The 27,985-nt window shown below is 42.7% G+C and overlaps 2 protein-coding genes across 9 annotated transcripts; one reads left to right on the forward strand and one right to left on the reverse strand.

Annotated features, from left to right (window-relative positions):
* Positions 1–2,988: 2,988 nt before the first annotated feature.
* LOC309702278 (uncharacterized protein) lies at positions 2,989–27,797 on the reverse strand. The gene is made up of 4 exons (XM_082526871.1): positions 27,620–27,797; positions 17,037–17,142; positions 4,739–5,671; positions 2,989–4,413 (listed from the first exon to the last, which is right to left on the reverse strand). Exons 2-4 carry the CDS (start codon positions 17,052–17,054, stop codon positions 3,721–3,723), a joined length of 1,644 nt encoding a protein of 547 aa, XP_082382997.1. The 5' UTR covers positions 17,055–17,142; positions 27,620–27,797; the 3' UTR covers positions 2,989–3,720.
* LOC309702244 (uncharacterized protein) lies at positions 17,169–27,613 on the forward strand. 8 transcript variants are annotated; one of them, XR_014275406.1, is made up of 3 exons: positions 17,169–24,743; positions 24,874–24,896; positions 25,045–27,613. XR_014275406.1 is itself a non-coding variant. In XM_082526790.1 (2 exons), the coding sequence occupies exon 2, from the start codon at positions 21,007–21,009 to the stop codon at positions 23,104–23,106; it is 2,100 nt and encodes a 699-aa protein (XP_082382916.1). In that variant the 5' UTR covers positions 17,169–18,902; positions 19,664–21,006; the 3' UTR covers positions 23,107–27,613. The 8 variants fall into 8 exon arrangements, 2 of the variants coding, with proteins under 2 accessions (XP_082382916.1, XP_082382917.1); XR_014275408.1 differs by having other exon boundaries at positions 17,169–24,386; positions 24,681–24,743; positions 24,874–27,613; XR_014275410.1 differs by having other exon boundaries at positions 17,169–24,101; positions 24,343–24,386; positions 24,681–27,613.
* Positions 27,798–27,985: the final 188 nt, after the last annotated feature.

Here is a 27,985-nt window from a genome sequence, read left to right on the forward strand (position 1 = left end):
GCCAAAACGCAGACTTAACAACGTGGTGTATGCTGTACAGTGCAGCGAGGAATGCCCAGACCTCTACATCGGAGAGACCAAACAGCCACTTCACAAGCGCATGGCACAACACAGAAGAGCCACCTCCACAGGACAAGACTCAGCAGTCCATCTGCATCTTAAGGATAAAGGACACTCTTTCGAGGATGCCAATGTTCACATTTTGGACAGAGAGGACAGATGGTTTGAAAGAGGAGTGAAGGAAGCCATCTATGTCCACTGTGAGCGACAATCTTTGAACAGAGGCGGGGTTTACGACACCAACTCTCTGCCATCTATAATCCAGTTTTGAGATCCCTTCCAGACGCCTTAACGCCCACTCACATCCTGGGCCATCTGATCTCAGGAATTCGCATGATAAGGTGGGACCAGGTTTCACAATGAACTCACCCGAAACTCTGGCTGATTGGGTCCCACACCCAGTTTCACACCTTGGCTCAGGCGATTAGAGGATCATCAGGGGGTCCTTTTGTCCCTCTGTGGGGGGTCACTCCCACTAGGTTTATATCTGGGACTCTCCACCATTTGACCTTAGAACTGAAGAAGCTTCTCGGATGAGAGGCGAAACGTCTTCAAGTAACTTAAAGAAGTCCAGACCCTTTTCTTTGCAAGCTCCTTTGACATTTGACCACGAGCAATCTTTTCTGGTTTGACGCCGTCTTTGTAGCCAGAAACCAGCTCTCTCCTCGGCTTCCTCCACTACACGCTTCCCCCACGCTAGTCTCCTCCGTCACTATAAAGGGGAGAGTCATGAGCTCCATCACCCTCACCTGTGCCGTCCAACGTCCCGCCACCAGCCTCCACTGCAGCAGGCCAGAGACCACACCCCTGCCACAATAAGTAAAAGTATATCCTTGCTGTACCCTTGATGCTAAATGTGCTAAATTAACCGCTGCCTTTGCCCCTTTGGGATTATTCTTATGTCACTGGGATGTTGACCTTTGACCTTCACATTAGAGAGATGGGCAGACATAATTAGTGTATGAATTTTAAAGTAACAGGTAATAAAGAGAGTGTAGCAAATGTAGTCAGGTTTATTACTCTGTATCACACATGAGTGCCCGAGGGAGGCGGGGCTGACTGGGGAGACACAGGAAACAGAGAGACAGGGCTGACTCGACATGAAACGATGAAACGTGGGACACGGGAACAGAAACTAAACACAGGCTGAAATGAACACTGAGGGAGGGAGAACTAAGATTACTGAGAGCCTGATAAATAAGAAGAACAAAAACCAAGAAAAACAAGAGTCAAAGAAAACCAAAAACACAAAGCATTGGGCCAGGACCCACTGCTGTGACATTTATATGTGATAAAAACATTAAAAACTGCTCAGGTGTTGAAATCTTTCTACGTATACTTTAGGTTCAGCTCTCCAGCCTGGCATTTGGTTAAGCATGATTCAAACATTTGATTTTGTTTAACTGGTTTTAATTATAGTTACTTTTTGTGAACATTTGTTGCAGCATTTAAAAATACATCATTTATTTTCAAACTTTTATTTGATTTAGAGCATCATATTTGACCAACGTAAATGTTTTAATTTCATATAAAATAACTGAAGCAGTGAACTAAATATCTGAAATCTTTCCTTCCTTAAAAGTTATAATCCTACTTAAGTTATAGTGCAAACGCTTAAGCAACAAATATACTTGATGCTAATTAATTAATATTTCCCTTTGATGTTGCAACTATGCGGTCACTTCTGTCTTTAAACAAAATAATATTTTCCAGTTACAGAAATCATAAAGTCCAAACTAAAGTGCTACTGTTGCTATATGCATTTTATATAAATCATGGATGATGGTCCTGACATGAAGGAAGAGAAAGTTACAGGTTGCATCCTTTGACTTTGTCTCCGTGCCTTTGGGCGATTTTCAGAAGGACAGATGTTTCTGTTCAATTCTTAAATCAATTTTTTCAAAAACAAACACTATTTTAAAGCTTCTAGAGAGTAAAATATTCATGATAATTATAATAACAATAATAAAAACAAAAGCTCTCAGATCCATCAAACCAAGCAGCAGAAAGAACAATAACTGAAGAGAAAACTTTAACCTTGTAGACTTCATTATGTTCCAGCTGCTCTACAGATGCTGTGACCTCGAAATTAAGCAGGTCGTAAAGTATGTGCAGCTCAATAACTTCATAATCAGACCCTGTGGTATTTAGGCAGCAGAGCAACTAAGAATAACAACTACAAATAATGTTTTTAGGTTTCTGTTGTACTGCAAGGTTCTGTACAGGAGAACCAAACCAAGAGCAAATATTACGTCTCATTTACACCTGAGCACGAAGAGCCATCAACATTTAGCAAATTGAATCATCTTTGTTTAGATGCAAGAAGAATCATATAGAAATGAAAAAGTAGAAATAGAAATCCAGAGCAAAGATATCCTCTAATTCAGCGTAGCACATGTGCAGCTGCTGCGATTCACGTAAGCATTCGGCTCGTCGCTGTTGCAGATTTTTCTCTCGCTGTTCTGGCTCACAGCGCTGCAAACACAAAAATAAATATCCCCAAAGGTGTGAAAGGGAGCTAATTAGTAAGAGTATTGTTACTCTCCGCAGGAGTAGTCCAGCAGTAGAAATCAGTCCAATAACAAGGTGTGTAACATCTAGCAGGGTGACAGTAAAACCCAGGGTAACTTCTAAGGACCTCAACGTCTCTCTCACATTGTGCTTTTTAAACATGCTTCCATTTGTCACTTCAGTCTTTACTCTGAAATACAGGAAGAGAAATCATGGCTGAAACAATTTCTCATGAAACCAGGGGTGTGGTCCAACAGTCAGTTTGGTGAGGAAGGTTCCTAACTGAGAGAAGTGACCCAGAAGTATCTGTGTAGCAGCCACAATGAATCAAGATCATGAGCTTTATTAACTGATCAAAGTCTCTTCTTTCATCTTCTGTATCATTCAGTTTGCATTGGTAATGCCCATTATTGTAATGCTTTTTTAAGACGAGCAAAACTTTATTTCACTTTGGGTTAGCTGGGATAAGTGATGGATGGAGGGAATTTTACTTCAGCCACAGAAATCCTAAACAGGAAGGAGGAGCAGAGTTACAGTGGATCACTATCCAGCAGGGAAACAAGGTCTATTTCAATTTCTTGGCCATGAGTGAGATTTACTGAGTGGGCAAATTAGGGAGACGACACCATCAGATCCCGAGCCCTCCATGTGTTAATCAAGAGACGGCTGCTGTGCTACATCCATAAATAATGAATAAATTAGGAGCTAAAGCTGAAAGGACAGTTTATTTGTACCATCTTCACATAAACACATTCAAGAACATCACAGATGAAGAAACATTAAAAACTTCCACACTACATAAAGCAAGAAAAATAGTTTTTCTTTCAGGTGGTTTCAGAGAAACAGAAACATCAAACATCTCCAAGACTCTCTTTGAAAGAACTACAAACCTTTGTTCTCATGGTCCAATCATGAGTGAACTCCCCCGATGAAGCCTTGTGTGCTAAAACATGTCAGAGTTTTAAATGTTAAACATGAGTTTCCAAAACGTTTTGCTGGAGAACAATGAACTATTTGACTGAGTTTCAATCATTTACAGACGAGCAAAACCAGGACAGAGAAAAAAGGACAAAACTGACTCAGTAAAACAACAGAAAAGAAGATCCCATGTAGATCTGTATTATGTAGAAGTTCATCCCAGCAACCAGTTCAGTTCAACACAAGTTTAAATGATTCTATCTGAACTCTGTGGAGCCTGATCTCAAGCTTTTTGAGTCTGACACAGAAACCAGAGGATCTTTCTGTGTCTTCAGATTCACTGTGATCCAGTGATGGGAGTGATTTCAGCCCTGAGTGATCGCGCTGATGTTTGCACAGAGCAGACAATGAGGTGAATGTTTGGGCACATTGGTAACAGTGAAACAGTTTATTAGTAACGTGGGATCGTTTGTGTGCAGAGTATGAACTGAGATTCCTGAAGCTCTTGTCACACTGGTCACAGCTGTAGTTTCCTTCCATGTGTGTACGTTCATGCCTGTTACGAGTACTTGACTGTGAGAAGCTTCTCTCACAGTAGCTGCACTTGTGTGGTTTCTCTCCTGTGTGGACTTGTTTGTGTCTTTTAAGCTCACCTTCAGTGGTGAAGGATGACCCACACTGATCACAGAGGTGCTTTTTAACCCCACTGTGAATCAGTTCATGTTGTTTTAAGCGATGTGATGTGGTGAAGCTTCTCCCACATTCTTTGCAGTATTTCAGTTTGTCTCCAGTGTGTCTACGTTGATGTAGTTTTAGGGTCTTTTGCCGACTGAAAGTTTTTCCACAGAGGTCACAATGAAAGTCTTTCCCACCACCACAGTGATGACAGGGTTGAGAACTGGATCCATCTGTGTCGCTCTGCTTCTAAACAAAGACACAAAGACAGTGTAAGTCAGTCCTTCAACATTCGTATCCTGAACGTCGCCTGAAATAAAGAGCATCTCTGCAGACGTCCAACTACATTTGACTGTTTCAGTTAACACACTCAGTTTACTGGGCTGCAATAACTACAATACTACCACCATAATACTACAGTAATACTAAAATCATAACTGAAAGGAAAATCTGAATAATCACTCAGAGCTGCTTTTCCATGCAGTAGAATTGCTAACATGCTAACACAGTTTAATGAGCAGAGTTGTTCCAAACAGTCAGGCTAAAATGACAAGATAACAATATAAATACATACCTCACAGTAGCTGCACTTGTAGAGTCTCTTTCTGGTGTGGATCTGTTGGTGTCGTCTCAGGTGACGTGGAGATTTAAAAGTCTTCTCACACAGGTCACATTGATAAGGTCTCTCCTCAGTGTGGGTAAACATGTGTCGTTGTAACTGTGCATCTGTTGTAAACTGTTTGCCACACTGTTCACAGCAGTACACATCATGTCTGGTGTGAATGCGTAGGTGTATATTTCGGCTCCCTCTCTGGCTGAAAGTTTTTCCACAGATGTCACAGCTGTATGCCTTAATTCCAGAGTGGGTAACTAGATGCCTCTGTAAGTGGCTACTGTGAGTAAAAGCTCTGCCACACTGACCACAGCTGTATGCCTTAATTCCAGAGTGGGTAACTAGATGACTCTGTAAGTGGCTACTGCGAGTAAAAGCTCTGCCACACTGATCACAGCTGTACGCTTTAACTCCACTGTGGATGAGTTGGTGTTGTTTTAGGGAATCCTTCAAGGAAAAAGACTTTCCACACAAGTCACAGCTGAACCGTCTCTCTCCAGTGTGGATGACCTGATGCCGTTTTAGTGAAGCCCTCACAGTAAAACCCTTCCCACACTCGTCACAGCTGTATGCCTTAATTCCAGAGTGGGTAACTAGATGCCTCTGTAAGTTGCTACTTTGAGTAAAAGCTCTGCCACACTGATCACAGCTGTACGCTTTAACTCCTCTGTGGATGACCTGATGCTGTTTTAGTGAAGCCCTCACAGTAAAACCCTTCCCACACAAGTCACAGCTGAACGGTCTCTCACCAGTGTGGATGACCTGATGCCGTTTTAGTGAAGCCCTCACAGTAAAACCCTTCCCACACTCGTCACAGGTGTGTTTTTTCTCTCCCTTTCTTCTGTGAGGTTTGTCGGCCTCCTGAGAGCGCTGACTTCTGGCTCCATGTTGGTCCTGCAGTGACAGAGATACAAACAGAGGCAGTGAGTGAAATGCAGTCATGGAACAAACTCAACCTTCAAACTCCATTAACACTAGTTTTAAACCTGAAGGTGGAGTGTGGCACCAAACACCTTAAAGGTCTCTTATCCCCACCTGCTGGTAGTTCTAACACATTACATCCAACCTGCTGTTAAAGATAATTCATGACTGTTCAAACACTAAAATCATGCCCATCCTTCCTGATTGTGTACACACACACACACACACACACACACACACACACACACACACACACACACACTATTTTATAATTTAGATTATTTTGTTGTTTCCTATTACATATTTCTATAATTTGTATAGATTTATACAGAATTATTCAGTGATAATAAATCCTATGTTTGTTTATTCTAAAGGAACCCCGTTAGCTTCCACAACAGATGTTGCTCGTCTTCCGTCAAATACTCACATAAAATATTACACAATAAAGTGGATTCAAGATATCCACATAATTTCACTCTTACATCCACAGTGAGGTTTCACAATTGTTCAAATATAAGCAATCAATAATAATAATAATAATATCAATAACATTGAGGCACATTACACAAATTTCAAAAACAAATCATGTCTTACAATATTTACAACAACTAAAAGCTCTGTAAATCGGCTTTTAAGTGTTCATTGAAGTTTTGAATAATTCTCTAATTTTTTAAGGCAACTTATCCCTTTTAAAAGTTGCTCTAAATGTAACAGTTTTACAAAACGTTACTTTTAACTCGAGCATTTACTAAATTGCAGCTTGTTGAAAACTGTGTAATATGATGATGTATTTCATCTGGATACTGCAGCTGAGCAGAATAAATGTGGTGTGTTTAACAGAATTGCTTTCTTTAGAACTACAAGTAAGCCATAGAATATTTTAGCCTGTACAGGAAGCCAAGAAAGGTTATTATGCATTTTATCAATATTAGTATAGTATGAACATCTTCACACTAATCTGGACGCCTTATTCTGGACTAACTGAAGTCTGTTAAGATCTGTCTTATTAGCTGCTGACCAAATGATTGAACAATACTCCAGATGAGACATTGCTAGTGCATTAATGACATCTTTCATAATGAAGAAGTGATACACAAAGAGCATTTCATAGCCATAGCTATGCCTTGTCGGCAGAGTTATGTGACATTAGTGATGTTTGTACTTTCAGCGTTAACTTGGTTTTAAAGCCTTTAAAATATACGCCGTTCAATAGTCGACCTTAATCTGACAGAGAATGTGATGATTTTGTGGATAATTAAAGTCAGTCATATATCCACAAACACAACAAGCTGAAAGTCAGTGATGCTGCTCGGTTTGCAGTCCTGAACATCACGGCACAAGCAGGATCCACTGCACTGTTAATGTTAGCTGTGTTATATTGCTGCCTCTGTTCGGTGGTGTCGAGCCAAACGCACTTTAACGTGTGTTTGAACGAGCTGACGGTTCACTCGTTAAGCTGAAAGAAAGATGCTTTAATCACAGCAGTCACACATGTGTCCACTGCACCATCTGGAACTCTTCTTGTTTACACTCGTAATAACACAAACACTAAATCCTGCTTCTCTGCTGCTGTTGTGTAGCAGTGTGTACACCTGAGACTGTCACCTGTGTCTGTCCTGCACTCTCTCTCTGTTTCTTTCTCTCTGATTGTGTAATAAAAGTATGAACATGTGTTTATAAGTTACACTTGTGTTTGAATCCTGCAGCTTATCACACATTTGATTTCCATGTGTGACGACTGCAAGTGTCCAGAGTGAGGACAGACTGAGGGAGCCACTGCTGCACATCATCTGTGAGGCTTTGCAGCCCTGATGATCCACCAGGACAAACTCAGCAGTGTGTGAGGAAGAGGAGGAGGAAGAGCAAGCAGCAGCTGACAGATGGAGAGAATAGACAGACTGGTCCCTGTTTGTGAAGGACTGCTAGGAAAGTTTAACATAACTGTCTGTGCTGAATCAGTCTTATTAGGTAATGTTCAAATAATGTGATCATCCCAGTGTTTCCAGTGTGGGAGAAAGTACTCAGGGCCTTCAAGTTACACACTATGAAAGGCAGCAACAAGTTTAATGTTCAGAAACCTAAAGTCTGTATCAGCAGCAGGATGGAGCTAAAAATAAATGTTGGTTTCAGTTCTATGAAGCTTTGAGTATTTTGGATCAGTAGCTGCTGTGTTTGTTGCATCATATTGCTGTAACTGTTTATATGCTTTATATATTCTGAGCTAAGTTGATCTATAGTGTTACATGATACACTCTCAGAAATAATATAAATATATATATAAATATGTATATATATATAAATAACTGTTAGTATCATGGTTGCTAGGCAACCAGGGCAGCGCGACGGACGCTAGACGTCCCATTTCACGAGCCTACGAGCCTCGCACTTCGGCCTTAGCGGTCTTTGAGTTCGCGGCCCTTGAGGACTTTAAAGCTGCAGAACCTGAATCGGGATACAGCCATGATGATCTCCTGCCTCGTGCTCGCCAACATTCTCACCTGAGTTAAGAAGACGATCACTGAAATGGTCTCAGCAGGTCCTTTGATGACAGCAATGAAATGCAGTGGTAAGGCTTTTTGGGGATTAAGTTCGTTTTCATGGCAAAGAAGGACGATGCAGTTCATCTGATCACTCCTCATAACATTCTGGAGTGCAGGCAAAATGCTATTATAAAAACTTAAGCAGCAACTTCTCCAGGTTCCAATATTTATGCAATTCTCAAACCTTTTGGCCACGACTGTATAACCTCTTCTGAAGTTTAGTGGATATTATACATGGTTATGCTCAGGATGTGTCGGCCAGTTTCCACTGGAAACGCCTTTTGGTTAAACTGTCAGCGAGGAATTAGCATTTGCACTGTTACATTTTTATATAACTTTAATGCACATAAACAACAGCTGCTTGTCTCGTGTCAATTCTATCGTCAGCTACATCGTTATGGCAAATGTTCAAATGTATACATGGAGTGAAGAATTATTAGGCAAATGAGTATTTTGTCCACATCATCCTCTTCATGCATGTTGTCTTACTCCAAGCTGTATAGGCTCGATAGCCTACTACCAATTAAGCATATTAGGTGATGTGCATCTCTGTAATGAGAAGGGGTGTGGTCTAATGACATCAACACCCTATATCAGGTGTGCAGAATTATTACGCAACGGGTCAAAAGAAGGACTTGACAGGCTCAGAAAAGTCAAAAATAGTGAGATATCTTGCAGAGGGATGCAGCAGTCTCAAAATTGCAAAGCTTCTGAAGCGTGATCATCGAACAATCAAGCGTTTCATTCAAAAGAGTCAACAGGGTCGCAAGAAGCGTGTGGAAAAACCAAAGCGCAAAATAACTGCCCATGAACTGAGAAAAGTCAAGCGTGCAGCTGCCAAGATGCCACTTGCCACCAGTTTGGCCATATTTCAGAGCTGCAACATCACTGGAGTACCCAAAAGCACAACGTATGCAATACTCAGAGCCAAGGTAAGAAAGGCTGAAAGACGACCACCACTGAACAAGACACACAAGATGACAGCGCATGAACAACGCGAGGCTCAGTGTCTCTCCAGAATCTGCTATTTAGCGGTTTTTTATCTACTTTTAACCGGATTATTCGTCCAGAATTGCTGTGCGTTGCTGACCTACAGCAGACAAGAGCTTCTGGACATCTGGACTCACAACTCCAACAGTTTTATCGCCGATCTCCGACTCATCCCAGAGATCTCCAGAACACTGGAGGCTGCCCACTCTCCCCGGCCGGGCGGAAGTGCACGCAGACGGCGCCGAGATCGTAAACAAAGGCGAGGTAGGCGCGGAGGGCTACGGGCTAAGCTAAAGCTAACACCACACCAGCTGCCTTTACCCAGTATTTTCCTCGCCAATGTCCGTTCTCTGGCAAACAAAATGGATGAGATACGGGTCTCCATCACTAACAACAGACGGATTATGGACTCAAATGTCATGTTTTTCACCGAAACATGGTTGAACAACAGCTGCCCGGACAATGCTATCGAGTTAGCAGGATGCCACACACACACCGAGCCGACAGGCTAGCAGATGACTCCGGCAAGACCAGAGGTGGAGGTTTGTGCATTTATATTAACAATGCTTGGTGCATGAACTCCACTACTACTGAGAGTCACTGCTCACCTAATGCGGAGTTTTTAATGGTCAAATGCAGACCTTATTATCTCCCCAGAGAACTCACTTCGATCATACTCACTGCCGTGTATATCCCCCCCGACGCTAATGCTAGGTTGGCCATGAAAGAACTTTCTGCAGCCATTAACAAACACCAGAACAAACACCCCGAAGCTGCTTTTATTGTTGCTGGCGACTTCAACCACACCAACTTAAAGACAGTCCTCCCCTCCTCTCACCAACATGTCTCCTGCCACACCAGAGGAGACAAGACTTTAGACCATGTGTATTCCAACCTGGCTGGAGCCTACAAAGCCACACCCCTCCCCCACATTGGACAATCGGACCATCTCTCCCTGTTCCTCACACCTAGGTATTCACCACTCATCCAACGTGTGAAACCTGCTGTGAGGACAATTAAAGTGTGGCCAGAGGGGACAGACGCAGTGCTCCAGGACAGATTTAAAAACACAGACTGGAATATGTTCACCCACACAGACTTGGACCAGTACGCCTCATCTGTACTGGATTACATCTCCGAAACCACAGACCACCCAGAAACGGATCACCATGTACCCCAACCAGAAGCCTTGGATGAACCGGGATGTTCGTCTCCTCCTGAACGCCCGCAACACCGCCTTTAGGTCAGGAGATGCACACGCCTACAGCACAGCCAGGGCTAATCTAAAGAAGGGCATCAAAAAAGCCAAACACCATTACAAAAAGAAGGTAGAAGAACACTTCTCCAACTCCAACCCCCGACGCATGTGGCAAGGACTCCAGACCATTACAGACTACAGGACCACCAAACCCTCCCCCGCATCCTCTGATGTCTCCTTCCTCAACGAGCTCGTTTTGAGCGAGGGGAACCCCACAACCACAACCAAAGCAGACATGACGCCAGACCACCAACCTCTGACTCTCTCCCCCACCGATGTAGGAGCGGTGCTGAACAGGATCAATGTCCACAAGGCTGCAGGTCCTGATGGCATCCCCGGGCGTGTTCTCAGAGCGCAGGGCTCTAGACTAACTTTTTGCCATGGGCGTACCAGTACGCCTAACTTTAAAAAGTTAGGCGTACCGGCACAAAAGTTAGGCGCACACAAATTTTCTAATAATTTATATAATATAATGTGTTTTTCTGGATACACTGTGCTTTTTCAGCATTCAAAGATTGATGACACCGTGTCAGAGCACTGGCTATGAATTTCAGAAGGATCAGGCCTTAACAGAAAAGTTAGCAATAGTTCTTTTCCTATTACAGCTACATCCACGTCTGTCGTGCCTAGGCTGCTCACTAGGGCTGGGTATCATCACTGATTTCTATAATCCATTCGATTCCGGTTTTCAAAGTCCCGATTCGATTCAACTTAGCCTCAGACAGTCAGAAATATTATAATTCTGATCATTTATCAGTACTGACTTCATCAGAATTGTGAGCATCACAGCAGATGCCTTTGTGTGAAAGTAACTGAGAATAAAACACAGAAAAACATGAAGGAGATTTTCCTGGTCTGGCTTTTTATAGCAGATAACCTTAAAATATTCTACAATGTTCTGCATATAAAGTTTAAATTTCTTCAGTATTGAACAACAGAAAAAAACAGGCTTTCTTGTTCGAGGTCATTTAAGTGAAAAAAAGAAAAAGAAAAGAAAAAGACAGCAGCCGCAGCGCTGTAAACAACGGTAGACTGGTGGGTAATAAGCGAATGAATAATACAGAAAACAGAGATTGGAGACGGGAAACTGTTCTTGAAGTACAGAGAGAGATAGAGAGAGCTAGCTGTGCATGAAGTGCGATTTTAATAGTCGTGGAAGCAAAACAGCAAAATTCAGCTCGGTGAATTTTGGTTGGAGAGACAAAACCTGCAGCTCAGAATCAGCGCAAAAAGACGTAAACACAGCGTGGACCGGACGCATCAGGATCGCTAAGCTCCGACAGCGTGTCCGTCTACGGGCCGTCGGGTGAGAAAGCCGAGAAAGACAAAGTTAATTCTGATGCGTCGGGTCTGTGCTGTGTTTACGTCTTTGTGTGGAATCCGTGTACCTGCTCTCATCTGCTGTTTGGTTGTTGTTGAACTGGTTTTGTGAGCTTTAATCTGAGAATCTGGCGTTTCTGGCAAAACACAGTTATATTTAAAAGTCGATTCAGGATTTAATGAATTGATATCGCTTTATTCAAGCTACTCACCTCCCACTTCCACCTGCACTTTCAACTGGACCACGGCCAATCAGAGAGGTCCCGCCCCTGACTATCTCTGATTGGTTTAGTCCACGATAGGGGCAAAATGTGTGTCTGTTGTTGACCACAGGGAAGGTTGCAGATTTTTTTTTTTTTTTTTTTTTTGGCTACCCGAACAGTTGGTCGCACAGGTGCAACCAAATATTTTTTTTTAGTCGCACCACTGAAAAATTTGGTCGCATTTGCGACCAAATTGGTCGCACTCTAGAGCCCTGGAGCGTGTTCTGGGGAGGTTGCAGGAGTGCTCACAGACATATTCAATCTGTCCTTGGCCCACGCTGTGGTACCGGCCTGCTTCAAATCCACCTCCATCGTCCCGATACCCAAAAACTCCAACCCATCTTGCCTCAATGACTACCGCCCAGTAGCACTCACCCCCATCATCACTAAGTGCTTAGAGCAGCTGGTCCTAGCACACTTCAAATCCTGTCTCCCCCCCACCCTGGACCCCCACCAATTCGCATACCGCCAGAACAGGAGCACAGAGGATGCTTTCTCCATCGCACTGCACTCTGTCCTCTCACACCTGGACAACAACAACACCTACGCCAGAATGCTGTTTATAGACTTCAGTTCAGCATTCAATACAATCCACCCCTCACAACTCATCAGGAAACTGACAGACCTGGGCATCAGTTCCCTCATCTGCAAATGGTTACTGGACTTCCTGACCAATCGCCCCCAATATGTCCGGCTGGATAACCACTGCTCATCAACCATCACAATGAACACCGGTGTACCACAAGGCTGTGTGATGAGCCCTTTCCTCTACTCCCTCTTCACCCACGACTGCAGACCTGCTGATGGTTCCAACACCATCATTAAGTTTGCAGATGACACCACGGTGATTGGCCTCATCAGTGACAACGATGAGGCCGCCTAAAGGGAGGAGGTGGATCGTCTGGCTGAGTGGTGCGACACAAACAACCTGCTGCTTAACACCGAGAAGACCAAGGAGCTCATCGTGGACTACAGGAGGAATGCTGACCCACATCCACCCATCCACATTAAGGGGACGGCTGTGGAGCGTGTGAGCAGCTTCAAGTTCCTGGGAGTCCACATCTCCGAGGATCTCACCTGGTCGACCAACTGCTCCAAGCTGGTCAAGAAGGCTCACCAGCGCCTCTTCTTCTTGAGGACTCTGAGGAAGAACCACCTGTCCTCAGACATCCTGGTGAACTTCTATCGTTGCACCATCGAGAGCATCCTGACCAACTGTATAACAGTCTGGTACGGGAACTGCTCTGCCTCGGACCGGAAGGCGTTGCAGAGGGTCGTGAAAACTGCCCAGCGCATCGCCGGAGCACCACTTCCTGCCATAAAAGACAGCTACAGGAAGCGGTGTCTGAAAAGGGCTGGGAAAATCATCAAAGACCCCAGTCACCCATCACATGGACTCTTCACCCTCCTGCCCTCTGGGAGGCGCTACAGGAGCCTCCGGACTAAGACCACCAGGTACCGGAACAGCTTCTTCCCCACAGCTGTCAGACTCCTGAACTCTGCCTCCTGACATCTGACCCACGTTAACTTATGGACTCAACATACACACACCCACAATGGACAACTGTACCCTATTAGAATCACCTTGTTGTTGAATTGTGCTATACAAATAAATTTGCCTTGCCTTGCCTTGCCTATTTCAGGAAGCCGGTTTAGAAAACACAGAGTGAAAAATGATACTCAGGGTTGAGTAACCCCGAAATGTCCAACTCGGAATATTCGGTTTCAGAAAAGCTGATAACAAGTAGTTCAGTCAACGCGGAGTTGCTTTAACCCCAAGTTAAGCACACGCACGAGGATACATAAAGCCCTGATTAGTGGAGCACAGATTAAGCGAGTCACCATGGAGACGGAGGGAAAGAAGGTGCGGTCAATGTATTTTACAGCGCTTGAGGCCGAAATTCTGATGGCAGCATATGCTGATAACATGCAAATTTTGCAGAAAAAAAGTAACACAGCCTCAGCTGCAAAAGAAAGGGAGCATGCATGGCAAAACATAGCCGACAGAGTCAATGCGTGAGTGTTAATTTAAACATTGATCTAGGGATTTCCACCCATTTAACACGTTATTTTATTATATTTCATTTTTTATTTTATACATTTTATTTTGTGACGTGATGTGAGCGCAGGTGCAACCCAACAGGCCCCAAACGTTCCTGGCAGCAAGTAAAAATGAAATATAAAAATATAGTCCAAACAGGTAAGGTGTAATTGTATTATGAGCCATAGTGCTTGGTCTGTTTGTCCGATGTAAATCAATTGCAGTTAGAGGCTACATTAATTTTCTTTCTGTAAGCACTTATTGAAATTATCTGAGCACATTACAAGTAAATATTTGCTTACTCTGTATGCTCAAATGTGACCCGTTATAGCCAACAGAAAAAAAGCGGAGGCCCGAAAAACAGGTGGGGGTCCTCCACCACCACCACTCATAGAGGCTGAGCAGTTGGCTTCCACATTTGTGATAATGTTGGCAGCATCACATATGATCTTCACAGTGCAGAGAACACAAATTAGCATCCATTACTATAATGAAATAATTTGTTAGTTTGAAATGCTACAGGGAACTATGTACCTGTACATTAATGCTGTGGAAAGACTTCCTGTTCACATAGTCTCCTTCATTTACTGAAGGAGCAATAATTGGAATGTGAGTGCCATCTATACAGCCAATCACGCCTGGGAACCGTGAAAATAAATGTAAAATTTAAGTAGTAGTTCAAGTATCACCACATCATGAATTAAGTTTTGTTCATCCTGATACCTGCAATTTTGTGGAATCCCTCTTTGATAAATCTTGTGGGTCTGTGACCGGGGAACACCACAAACCAGTACAGGAGACGTTTCAGTGCAACTGTAACATTCCTGACTGCCCGACAGACGGTAGCCTTGGAAACGTGCTCAGCGTCACCAATATTATACAGAAAGCTCCCGTTTGCAAAAAACCGAAGTGCAATACAAATAATATGTACAGAACTGAGAGAATGTCCGCGATGTGTCACATGAGCAATATTAGCCCTGAGGATGTTATTCAAATAAATTATAGATTGTGCTGAAAAACGGTAACGTTCACACAGAAAATCATCAGGAAATGATAAAATGTCCAAACGCGCTCTAATCACTCTCTCCCGGCGGAGAGCTCTGCGGAGAATTTGGGCTTCAACATCTACTGGCTCTTCAAGGAAGGGGCACGCCATGTCTGACACTTCCTACAGTCAGGTTTCCGACAAAGAGGCGGAGAAAGTCAGGGTTAGTTGAAATAAACCTGCTAGGGAGCAGGTTAGCTTCACGGAGAGTGTTGTCATAGTAACTCACTCAGGCTTCATCTGAACTCGCTTTGTGAAACTGAAAACCCAGAGTTTTCGTTAACTCAGGGTATACTTACTCAGAGTTTGCACTAAACCGGCTTCCTGAAATAGGGCCCTGGACCCTCAAACACACAATAATAACATGGAGTGAACCACCACTCACAACCACTGGCACTTTATATAGCCTCTGTAGAAATTATCCACACCCTCACTTATCTTAACTGCACTACTGTATAGCTCTGTGTAAATAATCATTCTGTACATTCGATAATCTTTAATCCTACAACTGTTTACAACCTGCATAGTTCCCATTTCTGTATAGCTGTATATCTCAGATTTCTGTAAAGTTATTTATTTCATATTCTGTATAGTTTTTCATATTTATATCCTGTACATAGCTTGTACTCACTACAGCCTGTACATACTTATAGTTATAGCATATTCACAACATACTTCATACCATGTACATTATAACATACCATAATAGAGCCATTTCTGTAATATACTTACATATCTATACTATTGCTAATATATATTGTAATATATCTATATCACTAAAGCACTTCTGGATGGATGCAAACTGCATTTCGTTGCCCTGTACCTGTGCATGTGCAATGACAATAAAGTTGAATTCTAATTCTAATTCTAACAAGCTGAAACGTCAAGACTGGGCCAAGAAATATCTCAAGACTGATTTTTCTAAGGTTTTATGGACTGATGACATGAGAGTGAGTCTTGATGGGCCAGATGGATGGGCCCGTGGCTGGATTGGTAAAGGGCAGAGAGCTCCAGTCCCACTCAGACGCCAGCAAGGTGGAGGTGGAGGACTGGTTTGGGCTGGTATCATCAAAGATGAGCTTGTGGGGCCTTTTCGGGTTGAGGATGGAGTCAAGCTCAACTCCCAGTCCTACTGCCAGTTTCTGGAAGACACCTTCTTCAAGCAGTGGTACAGGAAGAAGTCTGCATCCTTCAAGAAAAACATGATTTTCATGCAGGACAATGCTCCATCACACGCATCCAAGTACTCCACAGCGTGGCTGGCAAGAAAGGGTATAAAAGAAGAAAAACTAATGACATGGCCTCCTTGTTCACCTGATCTGAACCCCATTGAGAACCTGTGGTCCATCATCAAATGTGAGATTTACAAGGAGGGAAAACAGTACACCTCTCTGAACAGTGTCTGGGAGGCTGTGGTTGCTGCTGCACGCAATGTTGATGGTGAACAGATCAAAACACTGACAGAATCCATGGATGGCAGGCTTTTGAGTGTCCTTGCAAAGAAAGGTGGCTATATTGGTCGCTGCTTTGTTTTTGAATGTCAGAAATGTATATTTGTGAATGTGGAGATGTTATATTGGTTTCACTGGTAAAAATAAATAATTGAAATGGGTATATATTTGTTTTTTGTTAAGTTGCCTAATAATTCTGCACAGTAATAGTCACCTGCACACACAGATATCCCCCTAAAATAGCTCAAACTAAAAACTACTTCCAAAAATATTCAGCTTTGATATTAATGAGTTTTTTGGGTTCATTGAGAACATGGTTGTTGTTCAATAATAACATTATTCCTCAAAAATACAACTTGCCTAATAATTCTGCACTCCCTGTATATGGTGATAAATATCTTTGGTCATATGGTCCTGCTCTGTCTGTCACCTTCTGTGTTGAGCTCATTGTTTCCTCTGTAGTGGCTGAGCTGAGTCCAAGTAGCTGAAAATGTTCCTCTGCTGCTCCGTCAGACTCTCCTCCTCCTGCTGATCAGCTGGGACACAAAACAGATCTTTGTTAGGCTCCACACTGCACTGAAGAGTCAAAGTGTCTCATATGTTCATCTGACAAGTAAAAGAACACATTTTTGTTTCCCGAGGTGGGCAACTTGTTGGAAACAAACACAAAAGGTTTGAGCACTGATACCTGCCATTGCTGGCATTGAAAGATGCAACGCCAGCAATGTGGATTGTCAAGACTCAAACCAATCATCAAGCAAAGACAACAGGGATCATTTGTTTCTGTTTATTTAGCATTCACAGCATTTGTAGTTGCCTTCTGTGCAGGGGAAGTCCACGCACACTGTGTGGTACCGCCATCCGCAGAAGGTGCATTCAACCTCTGTAAGAGAAACGAGATTGTCTGAGACTGAAATGATATTCACTAAAGAAGTGGTGATTTGTAAAACTTCACATTTTGATCCGGGACGTACTCTGCATGAAAACAAGCGCTCACTCTTCCTGCTCAACAAATGACAAGGGCGGAGCCTTATACCACGTGATACAGAAGCTGTGCCGTGTGATGCTAAAATTAGCAGGGAAACAACAACGGAGAGCACGTCAGGGATGACGAGAAAGTGACAGGAGAAAATCCGTCCCGGTCAACCACCCAAACATCAATAACGGGAACCTTATACAGCGCTTCCCTATACACGTCGAACTCCCGCAGGCACAAAGACATTACGGAGGCTATCACTTATCACCTGACCAAAGATATGGCTCCATCAACACTGTGCAAAACGAGGGATTTAGGAAAACGATCAACACCCTAGACAAACGCTACACAGTGCCGTCCCGCAACTATTTTTCTATTGTTGCACTACCTGCTCTGTACACGCAGCGTCGAGCAACGGTGGAGACGGAATTTCAAGCAGGACAACATTTTGCTGCAACAACAAAACGTGAGACATTTGTTGTTTTATGTTTATTTATTGTTATGAGAGAATCATGATCTCAATTCTAAGCCAAAAAATCGTGATTCTCATTTTATGCAAAATCGTGCAGCCCTAACATTAACACAAAACTATTGTTTCACCAGAGAAACACACATGAAGAGAGAGAGAGAGACAATAACAGCTACCAAACAGTCGTCATAATTTGTCACACAATGAGAAAAGGACAAATCAACAAGTAACAATGACTAATTAATATTAAAATCTGTAACATAATGTATTGTTTGGAGTTTAGTCTGATTGGTTCAGGATGAGCTGCCATTATCCAATCACACGTCTGCTTACCTGCATCTTTTCTCTTTTTTCTAACCCGAGCACCTGATGGCTTTGAACTTTTGTTGTCCATCTTCCATTGGTTTGAATTTTGCGCTCCAGTACAAACACAAATCCCCCAACCCGAGGATCAGCACAATTAACCTAACAGCAGGCACGTGCAGAGGGGGGGGCTAGAGGGGCTTGAGCACCCGCCCCTTTCCTGATGGGTGCCCAAGGTGCCCTTTTGTTGAGGCAACTTTTTTTTTTTTTAATTATTATTATTATTTTTTTAATGTGTGTGTGCGTGCGGAGTCCTGTCTGTGCCCCTCAACAATAATATTTAACTATTAATCACAGTTTTGCTAAATAAAAGGATCTGGCTTGCATCAGTCACATGATCACATTTAACCAATGATCGCCCTTGACGGCAGAACGCGCTGGTTACGAGCCGGGAACGAGCTCACAAAGAGCACGCGCATTTTCAGCAATCCGGAGCTGTAGGAGAAACACAAGTTAACTCAGAGACACAGACTGATGCGACAAAACCAGTAAGTAGGTGTACAGCGCACACTGTAGTGTGTAGCACACAGGAGTGTTAGCTTATTACGTACACGTTGGTAAGCTGTCTTGTTGCCACTGACGAACTGAAACAAACAAGCGTGCTGTGTGTGCAACAGCGCGACAAACATTACCTGTCCTTTTATTAACTGCACAAGTAGTGCTGGTCATAGCTGCTGGCTACCTGTGTAAGGCTGTAATGGGTCTGTAGCTCTGTCACCGTTTTAGGGAACATATTTAGTTTTAAAGCAAGTTTCCGGGCTTTTCCTGCCTTTCTGGAGGGATTATATTTCACTAAAAACGATCTAATATGCATGTCCACATAATTATGCATTATTATAATTATAATATATTAAAAACACACGCTGTATTTTAAAGAACATACATTAAGAAGCAGATTATATTAGATTTATATTTTAAATAAGACAACATATGGATGTTACAGCAGTAAAATGATTGTATCTCTACAGTTTAAAAATGTAATAAGCTTTGCCCTGCACAGAGTGGATAGTGAAACAAATGGAATCATCATAAATACATTATTTCATATTTATTACTTCCCCCTCCTCTTTGCTTTATTATTGTAGCTCTAGTAATAAATAATAATGTAAGGATTCTGGATCAGCACAGTGATCCCCACAGTATATACAGTATTCTGAAGAAGGTCTAAAATGTCACTGTGTGTGCATGTGTGTGTTTTATTTAGATGGATTTTTAAAAAAAATACTACTCATGATATAACATTGTGCAGACATGGCTGGTAAGGACATGAGGAGGAAACAGCAGGAGCTGTGTGAGGCTACTAAAGGCAGGGCTATAACATTTTTCTGTCATCATTTTATTATAGATTAAGTGCTGGAGTTGTTCGGTGTGGATAATTAGATTATAGTTTATTGCAATAGCAAGTTGTGCCTTGTTCTCACATAGACAGCAAGTGCAGAGTGATATATGAAATGATGGGATGGAAGGAAGAAGAGAAGCAAAGAGTGATTCACAGGCAGAGCCTAAATTATTTCTCACAGTTTTTGTTGCCTTATGGTTCCAAGCGCTGTCACCAATCTTTGCATTTTGTTATTATCTCATGACACTTGTTTAATCAGCTACCATCTCTCCTGTGGACTTTTTAATCTCTACAGTCTCAGACCAACACAGCCCTGCCCTCATAGCTGGACTGGCCATCGTGCATACCGGGCACTTGCCCGGTGGGCCGCTGGCGATTTTTTGGTGTTTTTTTGGGAAGGGTATAAACAATGAAAGGCGTTGGATTGGCGAATTGGTCATGATCGACTCTGGGCTGGACCAATTACAGCCGAGGAGGTCGGATGCACCCTCCCCCTTGTTTAGCAATCTTATAGACGAACTAAAGAAAATGGAGAACAAAAAAAGGAAAGGAGGTGCCGAAAAAATTAGGGCCAAAAAGAAACAAGCCCTTCAGGCAGACGCTGCCAAATGTGTGAAAATTACTGAATTGTTTGGTGGTAGCTATGGCATAGCTTCCATAGATTTAGCAAGATCAGCAAGTGGTGGAGGCCAGCATGTGGATGAAGGAAAGGGGTGGCAAGAGGAGGAGAGACCCGAGGCGGCCGCCGGTCATAGTGGCAGAGGAACTGAACTTCAGGTAAGAAGTTATGACCTGCTGTCTATCTGTGTCAGATAGAAACTAATTTTAGTTGTAGTTTGTTTTCGTTGTGGTGACTTTATACAGTCGCTTAGAATAACTCGTACAGCGTAACTAGCATGACGGAGTTTATATACTGCTGGGCGGGTGCTATGAAGTTACTGATAGTAAATTTTATTTTATGCTTAAGGTTAGTTTCTCAAACTTCTCAAAATCTTAACAAACTGTGCCAATCCTTACATGTTGCACCAGGCTGATTTATCATCAAAAGTGGAGAAGTCTGTGACAGAGGAGACAGAAGAGCAGCAGAGAGAGATGGAGCAAGAGAGAGAAATAAAAGAGCAAGAGAGAGAGATGGAAGAGCAAGAGAGAGAGATGGAAGAGCAAGAGAGAGAGATGGAAGAGCAAGAGAGAGAAATAAAAGAGCAAGAGAGAGAGATGGAAGAGCAAGAGAGAGATGGAAGAGCAAGAGAGAGATGGAAGAGCAGGAGAGAGAGATGGAAGAGCAAGAGAGAAAGATGGAAGAGCAAGAGAGAAAGATGGAAGAGCAAGAGAGAGAGATGGAAGAGCAGGAGAGAGAGATGGAAGAGCAAGAGAGAGAGATGGAAGAGCAAGAGAGAGAGATGGAAGAGCAGGAGAGAGAGAGATGGAAGAGCAAGAGAGAGAGATGGAAGAGCAGGAGAGAGAGAGATGGAAGAGCAAGAGAGAGAGATGGAAGAGCAGGAGAGAGAGAGATGGAAGAGCAGGAGAGAGAGATGGAAGAGCGAGAGAGAGATGGAAGAGCGAGAGAGAGATGGAAGAGCAAGAGAGAGAGATGGAAGAGCAAGAGAGAGAGATGGAAGAGCGAGAGAGAGATGGAAGAGCGAGAGAGAGAGATGGAGCAAGAGAGAGAGATGGAAGAGCAAGAGAGAGAGATGGAAGAGCAAGAGAGAGAGATGGAGAAGGAGAGAGAGATGGAAGAGCAAGAGAGAGAGATGGAAGAGCAAGAGAGAGAGATGGAAGAGCAGCAGAGAGAGATGGAGCAAGAGAGAGAGATGGAAGAGCAAGAGAGAGAGATGGAGCAAGAGAGAGAGATGGAAGAGCAAGAGAGAGAGATGGAAGAGCAAGAGAGAGAGATGGAGAAGGAGAGAGAGATGGAAGAGCAAGAGAGAGAGATGGAAGAGCAAGAGAGAGAGATAGAAGAGCAGGAGAGTGAGAGCCAGGGCATTGATTACTTTGCTCGCCCTGAACCTGCCATATTACAGGCCTTCTTAGATTACCACCCACAGCAGAACAGTAGCAGTGCAGTTGTGATGAGGGTGTTCAGCTGTAAAGATGGCACCAACAGGAAGTGGCTTACTTATTGCAAAGAACGCCATTTATTGTTCTGCTTTGTGTGTCTGGCATTTGCAAGGCTGACTGACACCAGCACATTTATAACAGGCATGAGTGACTGGCGACATATACATCTGCGCACAGAGGAGCATGAAAAGAGCAATACACACCAGACCTGTGCTGAAGCTTTTTTCTTAAGGTGCTCAAAAGGCAACATCAGGAGCTTGTTTGCTGGCAGTCAGTTGTCAGCTCACAGAGCACAAGTGAAAAAGAGACGGCAAGTTTTAGAGCGTATAGTGGATGTGATCAAAGTACTTGGGAAGAGGGGACTCAGCTATAGGCATGTGGAGAATGAGGCTGCATACACTTTAGGTGATAACACCATCGATCATGGTAACTTTCTGGAACTAATTGTGTTATTAGGCAAGTATGATATGTGCCTTGGAGAACATTTGAATGACTGCATTGAAAAAAGCAAGAAGTTGCATCAGACCAGTGGATCAAGAGGTAGAGGATCTCTCATCACCCTACTCTCCAAAACAACTGTCAACTCAGTGATTGATGCACTTGGCCATCTCCTTCAAGAGAGCATCGCCAGTGATGTCCAGAAAGCTGGGATGTTTTCTGTTCAGCTAGACACAACCCAAGACATCACAGGTTATGATCGGTGTTCAGTAATCATCAGGTATGTTACTGAGTCTGTGCAGGAGAGGCTTGTCTCCATAGTGAGGTGCGAAGCATCCACGGGGCAGTACTTTGTAAACTTGCTTTCCGGAGTTTTAGAGCATCTGAATCTAGACAAGGCCATTTGCATTGGGAATGCAACAGATGGTGCTTCAAATATGCAGGGCCAGTACAAAGGCTTTTCAGCACTTATGACTGCCCAGTCTCCAACTCATGTTCATGTGTGGTGCTATGCACACATACTTAATCTTGTGATTGCTGACATAACACAAAGTGTCATTGAAAGTGGATCACTCTTTAATTTACTTAATGACATAGCTGTGTTCATCAAGGAGTCCTATCACAGGCTTAATCTGTGGGAGAAACAAACCGAAAACACAAGACACAGACGCCTCAGTCCAATAGGTGAGACACGGTGGTGGGCCAAGCATGATGCCCTCCAGAAAATCTTTGGACATTTTGGAAAACCAGATGATGGCCTCTTCGTTGATGTAGTGCTGACGATGGAAGCCATTGAAAAGAGGGAAAAAGAAAAGCCAGCTGTTTGTGCCAAAGCACGAGGCTTTAAAGAGGCATGAAACTGTGTTAACAGCACAGATATTTCTTAGAGTGTTTGAGCAACAACTCCTCTGTCAAAGTACCTCCAGTCAAAGGGGATGGACATTCTCTCTGCCCATCATATGGTGACTGCCACACAAGGTGGCCTCAAAAGTATTGCCAGGGACTTTCCAACTGTGAAGACAGCTGCAGACACATTTGTGAAACAGACAAATCAAAAACTAGAGGAGAGGGAGAACAACACAGACATGGAAGTGGAGGCTGAACTACCTAAAAAGAGAGCCAAAAGGAGAAAAGGCATGGCCGGAGAGATGCCTGAAGATGAGTTGCAAATCAATGCTGAGAAATCATATGAGGTGAAAGTGCACAACATCATCCTGGACAGTTATTGAAGCAATCCACAGACGATTTGTCATACATGGCCCTCTTCTTGCCGATTTGGCATGGTTGGACCCCAGGAAGTTTAGCCAGGTCAGAACAGTTTCTCTTCCAAGTAATGCATTTCAGAACCTCAGCGCCTGTCTACTTAAATTTGACAGCAGGGCTACAGTTAATAACCTTCAGTCAGAACTGAAACGTTTTGCTGAACAGTGGGAAAGGCTTAAGACATCACATGTAGATGAGTACACGACCAGAACAGCAAAGGACAGATCTGAAGAATGGGACGAAGAAATTGAAATTGTGACCGAAAGCTGTGGTTCTTGCAAAAATTGCCCACTGTGCTGCTATCAAATACTCAGGCGGTTCAACATGCTGTCTGATGCCTATCGTCTCCTTGGGCTGGCATACAAGTACCTGCTGACCCTCTCCCTCACTCAGGTTGCCTGTGAAAGAACATTCTCTACACTCAAGTTCATTAAAAGCAGACTCCGAAGCAGCCTGTCTGCAAACAAGCTGGAGATGTTTATGCTGATGGCCACTGAAAAGGACATTCTCATGTCATTGGACTCTGACATGGTCATTGACAGGGTAGCTGAGAAGAGTGACCTGCTGAGAAAGCTCCTTTTGTAACCTGGTGAGGTGAAATAAAAATGAGCAAAACATTCCTAATTATCTATTGTTAATATTAAATTCAGCTTTATTGTTATTGCCTAAATGAATACGTTTAGTATCTACCTTCACTTCAAACAAGTCAAGTGATTGGTAAATGCTTAGAATTTGTCCATCTTAATAGACAGAATAAATATGAGATTGGAGTATTAGGCATTTATAAACATATATTCTTACAGTCTTAATCTGTCATTGTTTCATTTCAGATGCTGTCAGTCATTTTAGGAGGACTGAAGTGTGTTCATTTTAAGTAAGTACTATATGGAATATGATTCAACCATTTTTCTAGAGTAAGCATACCAGTACTGTCATCGTCTGAAAAAATCTATTAAGTACAATTCTTTCTCAACCTTCACTGTCTGTCCTTTCACTTCATAAAGGTATCCATGTCTTAAGATATGTTCAGTGTTGCTGCTGTGGAAGTGTTGTAGATGACCTTTTATTGATGAGTGAATAGTCTTTGGTGATACAATTCAATCATAATCTGTCCTTTATAGATTTTAATATTCATCTAATCTTTATTCCTTTCTGTCCTGTTTGTCAGGGTCTGATCATACATTGTTTGTTTAAGAGGTTCGAGACCATTCAACTTTTTAAGTTCATCAACGTAAGTACTAGTGTATATGATTTCTCTAATTCCTTTCTGGAATAAAGATGCCAGTACTGTGATCATCTGAGCAAGTCCATCAATTGCCATTCACAGTTCTTTGTCCTTTCACTTGTGTCCTGTTTTTCAGGGTCCCATATAATTTCTTCAGAAGTAAGTACTGTATATGATGCCAGTATTTTCCCATATTTTCTAGATACTGTATTAGTACTGTGTGTAAAATGCCATCAAAAACTCAATTAAGTGTTATTCTTATTCTTCTTTCTCACCTTTCTTTCTCTGTCTCCTTTCATATTTAAAGGTTGCTGTGTTAACAAAATATATTGTGCTACCATGCTGTTTTCTATTGTTTTGGTAAATAAATACTTTATGAAAATATCCCTAAATCTGTCATTTATTAATTTTAATATTAATTAATGATCATGTCTCACCTCTAGTGTTCTTGGTCTTAATTTCAGGTTTCTACCATGTGTTGTAGATAGTTCAGGAGGTTAACTCTACCAAGCAGTCTTTTTGTTTCCGCTATGTACTGTTTAAAATCCCGAATAGGGAGAATGGTGTAGGTTTAACTTTATTAGATTGATACATATATACCAGCAAGGCAGTGTACATCAAAGCAGTTGTTTTCATGCAAAGGCTTTATGGTTTTTCCTATAGCGATTGACAGACCACGTGACTTTGCGCATTGCATGCCGGGAACTCGTGGCAAAACAATCCAAGTACCGCATCAAATACAAGCATTTGCAATTGCAGCACCGCAAAACGTTCATTCTCCGGTTCCAATACCTTCTTGATTTTTCTTTGCCGCACAAAAAAGGTATGTACAAAACGACGGAGAACAATGCCGGTCCGTACAAAGACAGACTCGACGAAAAGACAAAGAAAAGATACGAGGAAAAATCAAAGGAGTGAAAGGGTCAGACCCTTACGAGCACACAGAGGGACAAAAGACGTCAGCGTGCTGCCCAACTTTCACCACGCTCAGATTTATAATTATACGGTTCATGGAGTGAGTCCATACACTCATGAAGTTTAGTAACTTCAGGTCACTGCAACAAGCCCAGGTACAGTTTACCGACGGATGGGTACAGGACCTTGAAATGCACCGAAAGACCATCGTACGAACAAAGGTAAGTTTACCTTTGTTCGTCTCACAAATCGTCTTCATAAATACACATTCGTTAACCGTGTATGAATATAACCTTTGAGCTCAACGGTAATTACTTAGTAGTGGAAAAATAATTGTAATATTTGAGCCATTTCTGCTGTCCAACTACTTCTTACAAAACACATTTTTAATGTTAATTAGATTTTTTTTTACGGCATAAATAAAGGTTATATAAAAGTCACTGCCAAAGACTGATTGCGGCTTCTACCTTGTTACACTAATGTTGTTTGTAGCTCAGTATGACTTTATGTCATCCATGAGGGATGCATTTGACATATGTTTCACATATTATAGCCCAACAAGTTACTTATAGCAATTTAAATACGAGCAATCAGTTTCTTTGCAAATACCGGAAATCAGTTTTTGGCAGACAATCACTTTTTGGCACAACACCGGCTATTGCAGTTAATAATACAGCAGCTTCTTGCCATTTTTTGTGTTTCTTTTTATCGCTGTGTAACTGAGTTCAATTGAAAGCCTGCATGCGCTAGTACCGCTTGTCAAAAGTTCCCAGAATCCTTTGCGGTTTTATCCATGAATGACGTCACATTTTTGGTGGGCCGGTCTCCAGTCAAAATGCCCGGGCCGATTTTTTGTCCCAGTCCAGCCCTGCCTGCCCTCCAGCACTATCCACAGCAACCCCTCAACAGCAACATTGTACCCATCAGGTAAAGCATCGGCTACGTTTGCTTTGCCTTGTTGCCCATATTAGATTCTTGATGAAAGTGTGTTGTTGTTATTCAGCCTGGTTCAATGTGCCCCTTTTTAACTTTGAGCACCCGCCCCTTTAAACCTCTCTGCACGGCCCTGCCTAACAGACCTACACCTTAGTTCACAGATTCACTTTGTCTAAGGTTGATTTCTGGGATTTCACACAACCCAGGATTCAGATCGTGAATCCATGATGGGCTTGGATTTACATCATTATAAATGAAATGTGCTCTACTTGGAAGCAGCCGGCCCCGCCCCTTTTGACGGGTTGTGTGAGACTTTAAATCATCAAACTGTAAATTATAAATTTAAATTGTTATTGATCCTTTACCCTGAGTCCTAAAGTGTAGATTTATTTTCTTACTCTTCTTATATTTATTGTTTGTTTACTTGCACCGCTGTAACTGCAGCCTCGTCGTCTCGTCTCTCTATATGCTGGACTGTCTGTAGCGGAGATGACAATAAAGTTTACTTTGACTTCAGCAGCGCGCAGGCGCACCGAGGGCTCTCGCGCTCACTTTATAGAATTTAGAAAAAACATGGGTGCAGATTATAAGTCTGTATCATAATATCTGTTTGTTGTTTTTATTTTGTTTTGCGAGTTGGTTATTAGATGCCGCTCCAGCCAGCCAGAGACTCCCCGCCGCCCCGCCCTCTCCTCCCTGTGCCGCCAGCAGCAGGCGCACCTCGCAAACGGAGGGCGCCCTTACTCCCAGCAAATGGCTGATAGAAAACCGATCGGTGCCTACGAATTTCCCAATATGCGCTGGCATGACGTCGGGGAAGCATGGGTACGACCGATTATTTTATTTTTTTCTTGCCCGTGATGCCCCCCCCACCACGATGCATTCTATTGGTTTGCACACTTACACACACCCAGCTGTGGTTTCCTGTTTTGCTGGACTCTGGAGAGCCCCGCCTTTAACGCTCTTCTCTCACAGAGAGCAACAGAAAACTTGGAAAAACTCCAGATTGACTGAACTCAGTTCAAAGTTACCTTGACACCTTTAGATGTGAGACGTAGTGATGGTCCGCTTGAAGCTGACGCTCCGGTGCGTGTGTCAGAAAGATCAACGCGCTGCTTCAGAAGCACCGTGTCGAGGCTTGATTCGTTTGGCCAGAGTCACGTGATCAGTGACGTCTGAAGCTTCGTTTAGAACGTACCTTTTTTTAAATCGAACTTTATTGAAACACAATGAGTATACAACATACAACAGATGAAGTTTACAAAAGAACAGAACATGAACATACAGAACCAGGAGTAAAAAAAATATGATATGAGTAGGCGAAAAAAATCAACATATAAATATTGTTCTGAGAGGCTTTTTGTTGGTTGAGTCTGAAATTGATTGTATGTACAATT

Source organism: Aulonocara stuartgranti (genome assembly GCF_965226115.1).
Source record: "Aulonocara stuartgranti genome assembly, chromosome: 3".
NCBI lineage: Eukaryota > Metazoa > Chordata > Actinopteri > Cichliformes > Cichlidae > Aulonocara > Aulonocara stuartgranti.

What these genes read in the sequence shown, in the direction of transcription:
- LOC309702244 (XM_082526790.1), top strand. Translation starts at nt 21,007, where the DNA reads ATGGAAGAGCAGGAGAGAGAGATGGAAGAGCAAGAGAGAAAGATGGAA.
- LOC309702278 (XM_082526871.1), bottom strand. An exon ending in ACAAGTGCAGCTACTGTGAG is followed by an intron (nt 4,414 to 4,738) that starts GTATGTATTTAT and finishes GTCTTTGTTTAG; the next exon opens with AAGCAGAGCGACACAGATGG.